General features: G+C 47.7%; 2 protein-coding genes and 1 long non-coding RNA gene across 4 annotated transcripts; 2 read left to right on the plus strand and 1 right to left on the minus strand.

The window, feature by feature from the left end:
• Nucleotides 1-471: 471 nt before the first annotated feature.
• On the plus strand, nt 472-2,466 carry LOC117844888 (uncharacterized). The gene is made up of 4 exons (XR_011897504.1): nt 472-615; nt 1,051-1,124; nt 1,333-1,688; nt 1,771-2,466. It is a non-coding gene; the product is annotated as an uncharacterized lncRNA (long non-coding RNA).
• Nucleotides 2,467-2,836: 370 nt separating this feature from the next.
• LOC117844887 (pentatricopeptide repeat-containing protein CRP1, chloroplastic) lies at nt 2,837-6,420 on the minus strand. 2 transcript variants are annotated; one of them, XM_034725712.2, is made up of 5 exons: nt 4,686-6,420; nt 4,159-4,311; nt 3,951-4,022; nt 3,420-3,609; nt 2,837-3,282 (listed from the first exon to the last, which is right to left on the minus strand). In XM_034725712.2, the coding sequence occupies exons 1-4, from the start codon at nt 6,354-6,356 to the stop codon at nt 3,499-3,501; spliced, it is 2,007 nt and encodes a 668-aa protein (XP_034581603.1). In that variant the 5' UTR covers nt 6,357-6,420; the 3' UTR covers nt 2,837-3,282; nt 3,420-3,498. The 2 variants fall into 2 exon arrangements, with proteins under 2 accessions (XP_034581603.1, XP_034581604.1); XM_034725713.2 differs by having other exon boundaries at nt 2,837-3,325.
• A 671-nt stretch (nt 6,421-7,091) lies between these two features.
• Nucleotides 7,092-8,531, plus strand: LOC117844422 (uncharacterized). The gene is made up of 2 exons (XM_072291910.1): nt 7,092-7,150; nt 7,263-8,531. The coding sequence occupies exons 1-2, from the start codon at nt 7,092-7,094 to the stop codon at nt 8,197-8,199; spliced, it is 996 nt and encodes a 331-aa protein (XP_072148011.1). The 3' UTR covers nt 8,200-8,531.
• Nucleotides 8,532-9,212: the final 681 nt, after the last annotated feature.

Consider the following 9,212-nt stretch of genomic DNA (forward strand, 5'->3'; position numbering starts at 1 on the left):
TTGCGGACAGGGTGGGGTAGCAGCAGTCCCAAGAAGTTCCCGGGATTTGATTTCCTATCAGGAATTGTTTGCCAAATTTCAAACCAGAGCCTTAACGATAAAGGAGATACAACGGCATGCCAGTTTTGAGGCAATAAGATGGTAGGATGATTTTTTTTTTGTGTTGCCGTGGACAAATTTTTGCAAAATCTATATCGAAATGCAATTTAGAAATAGCAAAAATTATTAGAATTCAATGTTTTAACATTCATAGCCCAATGTAAATTCCGAGATATCTTAATGACATGGTTGTTTAATCTTGCTTTAAGGATAAGAATGTACCAACTCAACAGAATTTAAAATTAATTTCAGGAGTTTTTTTAGATGGTCGAGGGGATTGTACTCTTTATTATGTTATCAACTAGTGAGCCTAACTCAACCGGGGATTCGAGGCCCCTAACATTTTCTTTTGGATTTCAGCTAACCTACGGAATTTGAATCCACGTGGAATAATCTTCAGCTATCAAAGGAAAGCCACACAATTCCGAACCCCAACCCCGGAATCCTGTGGAATTGAGGCCTCCGCGGCGCCGCCGCCGCCGCTCCTCGTCTCGTCTCCCGGACGCTAGGCTACAGGTAAATCTCCACCACCCTCCGTCCCTCCCTTTCTTCCTCTTCGCCGGCGCTATTCTAGGCCCTCCTCGACCCTCGGCTCCCCTCCTCCGGCGAATTCTCCTACTCCTGTCGTAATCCTACCCGAAGGCTGCGGCACACCGGCAGACCTTCGTCTTCCCGTACGCCGCCGCCGCCACCCCCTCACCCGCTCCGGCAGCGCAACCCCCCCCCCCCCCCCCCCCCCCCCCCCCTCCACATTTCGCAGTTCCGGCCGCCGGTTTCTACATCCAACTTCAGGACCCCTCCTCCGCCTACCCGACGCGACTCTGCCTTTTTTTTTGTTGTTTTTTTATAATCACTCAACCTTGCTTTATGCATGCTCTCCGTTATATTGTTCAGTTTTGGATTTCCTGGTTCCTGAAAATCTTGTGATTGCTGAAACTTGCGTACGTGCAGGTTGGAGTCCTGTGCTAGCCCAGGTGTCTAGCAGACAAGTAGACAACACAAGCAAGGTGCAGTAAGGGCATCAGGTATGTTGCAAGATCCATGTAGTCATGTGCTTGTTTCTAGTGTATAAAGCTTATGCCAGAGGAAGGAAGAAATGAACATTGACTTTAAGAATTCATTTGCTGGATTATACTTCCAAATTCTATCAAATGATTCATTTTAGCATCCAAAGCTTATAAATCAGGCTTTATCATACTTGAAAAGTCTAATACGTTTCTTTCCTGATTTTAGCATAAGAGATCTGGTACACCATGAGTGCGAGCAATGGTAAGAAGAAGTATAGAGGCTATCTTACTTGGACGGATGATATGGATCAGGCACTCCTGGATGTTCTTGTTGAGCATCACAACAATGGGGATCACACAGCTAATGGATGGAAGCCACATGTATACACTGCGGCAGTGAGAAATGTGCGGGAGAAGTGCAACGTGGACATCACAAAGGATCATGTGATGTCAAGATGCAAGACGTTCGACAAGCACTGCAATGTCCTTGGCAGAATACTCGCCCATGATGGATTTGAGTGGGATCAGGACAGGAACAAGCTTGTGATTCACAATGAGGATGCTTGGAGCAGATACATAGAGGTGGGGTAAATGGATTCATTTTTGGTAGTTTGTATTGGAACGAGTTCAGGCATGTAGTTGAACTTTGATGGCTATTTTGCAGAAAAACAAAGCTGCTGCTTGCTATCAGCATAAAGTTATCAAGAACTGGGATGCAATAAGCCTAATATTTTCCAGAGACCATGCTGCCACAAGTGAGGATGTTAGCGCAGGTGCTGAGAATGGCCAAGAGGTGGCAATGAAGGTTGCCGAAGATGTTCGTCACCATACTCCAAGTCCAAGTTCACCTTCAACATCTGGACCTAGCAGTCAATACCGTCCTGGACCGCCCATGCTGACCCAATCAAACAAACAAGGCAGAATGAAGAGGTTCAGAACAAAGGATGCACTCTTTTGCATGTCTGGTAGCATAAAAAATTCTTTCCAAATATCTATGAAGTCAAATGAGACTCAAGAGGAGCCAAAGTCTGCATGTCCTAAGGAAATTTTTGCAGCACTTCAAGCGATACCCAATTTAGCACGTGATGATTTGCTAAGGGCCTATTGTATCCTCACAAGCAGTGATCGCAAGTTTGAATGTCTTATGGCACTTCCAATGGACATGAGGAAGGATTGGTTGTTGATAGAGATTGGGAAGAAGTGAGGCTCAGCCTATTGCTATCCTTACAGCAGATCTATCGTTAGGCTGCTAGTATTGTTTAAAGTTGGAAGTTCGTTGCGTACCTGCCAACTCTTCATTGCAATGTAGCTATCTATGTGTACATTTTGTTCAAGATATGGCTACTCTTAATGTTTCTTATGTCCAGCGTACTAATTTTGTATGCTTGCTATTTTTATTTTAATCAATATGCGCGCACCTCCTTAAATTTCCATGTTTTTGAGAACACACAATGTGTTCCCATTTACCATATTTAGTGTTAGAATATCAGCAATTCGGCACTCTTTTGTTTAATTTATTTTGATGACATCATTATGAAACCTGCGTGCATTTTCACTATCATGCCTCGTTTTTTTGTTGTTGTACAAAAATCTGTTGGGTTTGCTGGATGTTAGGCTGCGCGCTAGGGGTGTCATCCTTGGTAGTCCTACCAGTGCTGTTAGGTCTGTAATTTCATTGTCTTGGTAATAAAATTCGAGTTTGCACGTTATAAAAAGAAAATTCAAAATGATAAGAGCAAAGCCAATAGTTAGTTTTGAGGCAATAAAAATATAATACATTTCCTTTGTATTGCCCTACACAAATTCTACAGACGTCTGCATCTAAGTACAATCTGGAATAGCTGGAATTCTGATTCCCTGTTGCAATTCATTAGCCCTGTTTGGATACACTTGCGAGAATCGGTGGAAATAAGCAAAACGTTTGGCGAGATTCTCGCTTATTTCCACCGATAAGCCGCTTATAAGCGGAAACAAATGGGACTATTGTCTCAGCAAAATACTGGAATTGAATATCAATTCTAAGTTTCCAATTCAAATTTTGGGACACCGTATTTGTTTCCTATATCAAGGTCCTCATTCCTTGGCGTCTTGCGTTAGTCTCCTTTCTGTTGCAAATGATCAAGATGTACATGTCTTCTCCTTAGTGATTAGGAGGACAGATGAAGATATCATGATTCTGTCATGCGCAAAAGCAGAGTGTACCAGTCAGAATGCTTCACCTGATGAAGACAACCATACGTCTCAGGAAAAAACAGTTATCTGATGAACTTGAGAAAATCTACAGCAAAATGTGGGCATCAGACCAGCACTAACCTTGTGTTGAAAAGTTTAATAAGATCAGCAGAAAGATTATAATTCCATCAGGTTTGATCAGTAGTTGTGTCTAAATAGCCTATGCAACCCTCATATGTTTCATGTATCTTAAAGCTGACCGTAGCATTGCTCTAGCTTTTCGATCAGGGGCACATCCTGATGTGATCATTTCTTCATAGATGACAGGAACCTGTTAAATCATTGGCAAAACCACAAGGTTAAGAATTCAGTCCATGCCTATTCGGCTATTACCCCATTGGAGCCTGCAGATTTATAACTATATAAATCATTCAGGAAATACAAATTGTAATATTGAAGATAACTAGTTGACTTATACAACCATGTAAAATGCAGTAGCTGCTACTCTAATTATCTGAGAAGAACAAAAGCTAGAATAGCAAATTGGATCAGATCTGTTAGATCTAATGGATTTGATAGCATGTAACTTAGTGAGTACGTAAGATTTTGATCTGAGTTGTCTCTAGTTTATTGTGGCGAGGAGAAAGGATGCACACAAGAGTTTGTGCTTACCTTATCAAACTGCTCAACACGAATTAAGGCTTTCATCAATGTTGTGTATGTTATAACATCAGGCCTCAAACCCTGCAGTATGAAATGCAGAACATAGCAAACTTTCATTACACGCAGATGAATTGCCAAAGACAGCGTGAACAGAAGAACGCGTAATATGAGTATCCGAAACAGATCATAACAAAATGATGACAGAAACACCACTCACATTTTCTTTCATGAACTGCAGCACAGAGAAGGCCTCAACAACCCTTCTGTCTTCACCAAAAGCATTAATCAACGAATTCAACACTAAGATGCTAACCTCCAGACCATCTGCTTTCATAGCCTTGACCACATTTAACGCATGGTCTGCTAAACCCTGCAGATAATCATTGCATGAACCATGATAACCCAAAATTTTAATTTGAATAAGATAAATTCACTTAATCTGGCAGAAATATATCGAGCACATTGCAACTGATATGTATACATAACTAAGCAAACTATCATATCATACACTGACTTTAGAAATCGACTACGTAGGTATTGATATCAGAACATATAGGTCCTATCTAATTAGATTGTGCAGGTCTTTTGTTGGCAGAACAATACTGGCTATTATGAAAAGTATCTCAAAAGTACCATCAAGGCTAAGGGTTAGTTATCTCTAGCTGGGCATAATCAGGTAGTTACTGAATAATCATTCATAACCACAATGGAAAAAATAAGCCACAATATAAAAAATTTCCTTACCCTTTGAGCATATGCATTGACTAATGCATGGTACATAGTAGGCGATGGCTTCAGGCCATCAGCTTTCATCGCTTCAATGCAATCAATTGCCTCCTTGTACCTACCGGACCTTCCATACACATCCACAAGAGTAGTATATGTGATGATGTTCGGTACCAGTCCCTGCTCCTTCATCTCTGATAGCATTACTTCCACACCCTCCCAACGCTCTTGCTCTCCAAGCAAATTGATCATGATGTTATATGTGGTCGTGCCTGGTGGGCAATTGCTTTCACGCATCTGCTCAAACAGCTCCATTGCCCGGTCATGCCGCCCTCCTTTACGGTGTGCATCAATGAGAGTGTTCCATGTGACAACATCCGGCTCAATCCCTTCTTCTCGCATACGGTCAAACGCATCCATTGCATGCCCCAGGCAGTTGTACTTCCCAAATGTATCTATCATGACATTGTAGAAATGCCGGTCCGGCCTTACCCCACTAGCATGCATCTCTCGGAGCACTGCAAACGCCTTTTGCCAATCTCCCCTGTCACGGAACCCTGCAAGGATCCGGCTGAACACATAAGAGCTTGGTTTCACCCCATCAGCTTCCATCTCCTTGAGCAGTATCCTCGCACTCTCCCACCTCCCAGCCCTTGTGTAAGCGTCCACAAGTAAGCTATAGGTGGCTTCATCTGGCGCGACACCACATTGTGACATTTCGTCGAGCACCTGCTCTGCATTCTTGAGCGACCCAATCCTCACATACCCTTTGAGCAGCGCGTTGTAAGCGCGCGTCCGCGGCTTGATCTCCCCAGCAAGGAAGAACTCGAGGAAGAGCGCCTCCGCCTCGGCGACGCGCCCCGCAGTGCCAAGCGCGGAAATGAGTGCGGTGGCCGCGTTGGACCGCGGCGTGAGCCCGATGGCCTGCGCGGAGGCGAGGAGCTCAAGCGCGGCGTCCGGGAGCGCCGCCCGCGCGAAGGCCGAGATAAGGTCGGAGAAGAGCGGCGCGTCGGGCTCGAGCCGCGACTCCCTGAGGTCGCCGAGGAGACGCTCTAGAAGTGCGGCGTCGGGCGGGTCCTTGGTGTTGAGCAGCGAGGCGAGGAGGTGCGAGTAGGACGCGAGGTCCGGGAGGAAGTCGTGCTCCCGGAGCAGGCCCAGCAGCCGCAGCGCGACGGCGGGGCGCGAGGCCGCGGCGGAGGCGGCGAGGAGGGAGTTTAGCAGCAGCGGCGAAGGCGGGTCGGTGAGCGACGGCGGGAAGGAGAGCAGCAGCGAGTGCGGGAGCAGGCGGCCGGAGACGGAGAGCGAGTGGAGCAACGAGGAGAGGAGCAGGTCGAGCGGGAAGCAGAGGCGGTGGCGGTGGAGGAAGGGCAGCAGCGCGAAGGCGAGCGGCAGCGACGCGTCGCTGGCGGCGAGCTCCCGCAGCAGCGCATGCCACTCGTGAGACGGAACGGCCGAGTAGGACGCGGCGAGGCGGCGCTCGGGCGCCGGAACGGATGCCGGTGGGGACGACGAGGTGAGGGAGGCCGATACAGACGGGGAGGAGAGGTAGGACAGGAGGGGCTCGAAGTCGTAGCGGCTCAAGGGAGCAGGGGCCGAGGAGGCGGCGGCGGGGGAGGTGGTGCAGCCGGCGGGACCGAGGCGGCGCAGGCGGTGAGGGAGGAAGGTCGAGGGAAGGAGGGAGGCGGGCATGGTGGTGTGGAGGTGGACGGAGGAGGAGAGCGAGTGGTGGAGGGGCGGGCGCGGGAGGGAGGAAGGGAGACGGGGGTTTATCTGGTTTTGTGATATTTTGTCCCCACTTGGCTTCGGGTTGAAGCCAGAACTGCCATGTGGACCCCACGTGTCGGTGTCAAAAATGGTAGGATACCAAGGTTCGAGGTTGTATACATGTATTACGTATATAGGGCTATTGCGTTCTTCTCCAACTTTCGTTCCAATTATAATTTTACCCTCATTTTTATCCACTTTATGATTTTACACTTACTTTTTAAATTTGAAGACAAAATTTACCAATATTCGAGTACATAGCGGTGTCAAATGAGCTAAAAGAAGACAAATTTACACTTGCAAATATACCCATGTTTACCCCTATATGAAATATTTAGAAAGCATTTCCACATAAAAAATTTGCCCCTACTTGTAACGGGATTCCATTTTCTCACTATTACTCAATACAATCTGAATCTTATTAGGGAATAACTAGGCACATAGTATTTCAACGAGGGTAATCATCTTTTAACTTGATGGACTAGAATGAAGCATGCTGCGCCAACTGAGGAGGGCGTACAGGGACGCGGGAGAGCTGCAAAGGACTGGCGCCGCTTGCCTGCTTCGTCACGTGTGCCTTGCTTGGCGCCGGCGCGGACGCCGTTTCTCCTTCGCGCGCGGCGGGCAGCGTGCGTCTGGAACAGGAGCAGCAAAGGAATGATGGCGCAGATCAGGCTGCGGCAGGAGAGAAGGCGGAAGGCTTTGCCTTTCTCGATGCTGCTAGTCGGAGGGGATAATGTCTTCGGCTTGAGTGAATTCGCTCGCCACGCGCCCACGCAGCTCGCTCGCCCGCACACATCGCCTGCATAGCGATAGGGAAGTCTGTTTCAGGAGGCCATCCGGCAATGGCGTCGTCGGATCGGTCGATTCGCCCCCGCCTGGAACCCATGGCGTCGCCGCGGCAGTTGGCCGCCCTCGCCGACGACCTCGCCCGCGCCTCCACCGGGTCGCGTCTCACGCCGACCTCGCCCGCGCCTCCACCGCCTGCGCCTCCTTCCGCCGCCTCATCGCCGATCCCTCCTTCCAACGCCGCCACCGCCACCCGCCCCTCCTCCTCGGCTTCCTCGGCGCCGGAGGCGTGGGCTTCCAGCCCGTGGAGGCGCCCCACCCCAACGCTCCTGTCGCCCGCTCTTTCGGCAACGCCGCCGGCTTCTCCTTCGACTACATCCCCAACAGCTCCGAGCTCGGGTGGGGTCCCTGCGACGTCAGTCACGGCCGCGTCCTTCTTCAGGCCAGCCCTGTCCACGGGAACGACGCCGACAGCTTCGCTTTGCCGGATCTCGCCGTGTGCAACCCCTTGTTCCGGCAATACCTGCTACTGCCTCGCATACACGAGGATCTTCTCGCCTACGTCCAGATCGAGGAACGAAATATCTACTATTTCGATGAGTCACTCCCTTCTGGAGACTGGGAGGAGACATCATTCAGAGTGCTTCGCACGATAGAAAGCCGGACAGGGTTGGTGGTATGTGTCTTCTCTTCGACCTCTGGTTGCTGGAGTGTTGGTGCATCTACTAGTTGGGTTGTTCTGAGCTTCAACATACCACCAAGACAACCCATGTTGGAGACGCCCCAATTTGCGTACAGCTGCTGCTACTGGAAAATAAGAGATCTAAACAAGTTGCTCAAGCTTGACATGGACACGATGGAGTTCTCCTCCATTGACCTCCAACCTGAACTCTACAATCAGAGTATTGCCATCGTGGAGGCAGGCGGAGGAAATCTTGGGATGTTTACTCCAAGATTATATGTTTACTCCGGATTATGATTGGGAAGGTACATCTGTGGAGTATTACACCTTTATGCAAAATGGCAGTGGAAGGGACAATGAATGGCATATGAGTGATACAACCCCACTGTGCTCTCCTTGCTTAAATGGATTCATTGGTTTAGCCGAAGGATACCTTTTCCTAGCACACCCGCCATATTTCAATGGTCCGTCATATGTTAATTATGTCTGTTTCTCACTCAAGACTAAAACTTCCAATATTGCGAGGGTCAGTAGAATGGGATCCTCCTCTTGTTACCCGTACTTTGGATTCCCACCATCTATTTCATCAAGAACAATTAAAGGATAAGAAGTGGTTAGCTTTTTTATCATAGTCTTTTTGGCCTTTTGCAGTTCACAAAACTTCAAGTTACTAGCATATTGCAGGGATTTGTAGTGTAAATAATATTTGGTATTTGCAATTTTTTATATTCAAAATGGATTGTTGGTGAATTTAAGTCTTGTCTAGATCCTTGTGATCACCATATGTGCTACTTGACGATTTGACAATTTGTTCATGTTGAGATAGGCCACTAATAGTTACCGTAAGAACTTTTTAATGATTTTGGTTTTTTGACGTGTCGTAAACTTATTTCCAATGGATCATGTTAGCACTTAGCAGTGTATTTTTTTTCCCAGGAGCCAGGACAGGTCTCTATTGATGGACTGTTAGCTGATGATTCAAGTTTTCCCATATCCATGTGGCCTCTTTTCCCTCTTTGAAACACGCAGCAGAGCTGGGTTTCTTTGAATTGGGGATGGAAAAGAAGAAAATTGGTTTATTTACACTGCCTCGAATGTCAAAACTCAAACACAAAGACCCACACAGAGACACACCACTCACACGGTCACACCACACTGCTGTTGAACTTATTAGCTGGTCTGCATAAGTGCAACTCTAGTCGAAGCGTGACAAAGACATCATCTCTGTACTCCCTACAAGTATGTATCAAGCGGGAGCTGCTACTCTCTATGTTTCAAACCCTGCGTGGTCGATGTTTCAGAGAACTAGG

The sequence above is a fragment of the Setaria viridis genome, chromosome 2 (genome assembly GCF_005286985.2).
Source record: "Setaria viridis chromosome 2, Setaria_viridis_v4.0, whole genome shotgun sequence".
Classification (NCBI taxonomy): Eukaryota; Viridiplantae; Streptophyta; class Magnoliopsida; order Poales; family Poaceae; genus Setaria; species Setaria viridis.

Coding starts and splice junctions, on each gene's coding strand:
- LOC117844887 (XM_034725712.2), bottom strand. CDS start 6,356: ATGCCCGCCTCCCTCCTTCCCTCGACCTTCCTCCCTCACCGCCTGCGC. Junction 4,312..4,685: donor TCAATGCATATGCTCAAAGG/GTAAGGAAATTT, acceptor GATTATCTGCAG/GGTTTAGCAGACCATGCGTT. Junction 4,023..4,158: donor TGCAGTTCATGAAAGAAAAT/GTGAGTGGTGTT, acceptor TTCATACTGCAG/GGTTTGAGGCCTGATGTTAT.
- LOC117844422 (XM_072291910.1), top strand. CDS start 7,092: ATGGCGCAGATCAGGCTGCGGCAGGAGAGAAGGCGGAAGGCTTTGCCT. Junction 7,151..7,262: donor GCTTTGCCTTTCTCGATGCT/GCTAGTCGGAGG, acceptor AGTCTGTTTCAG/GAGGCCATCCGGCAATGGCG.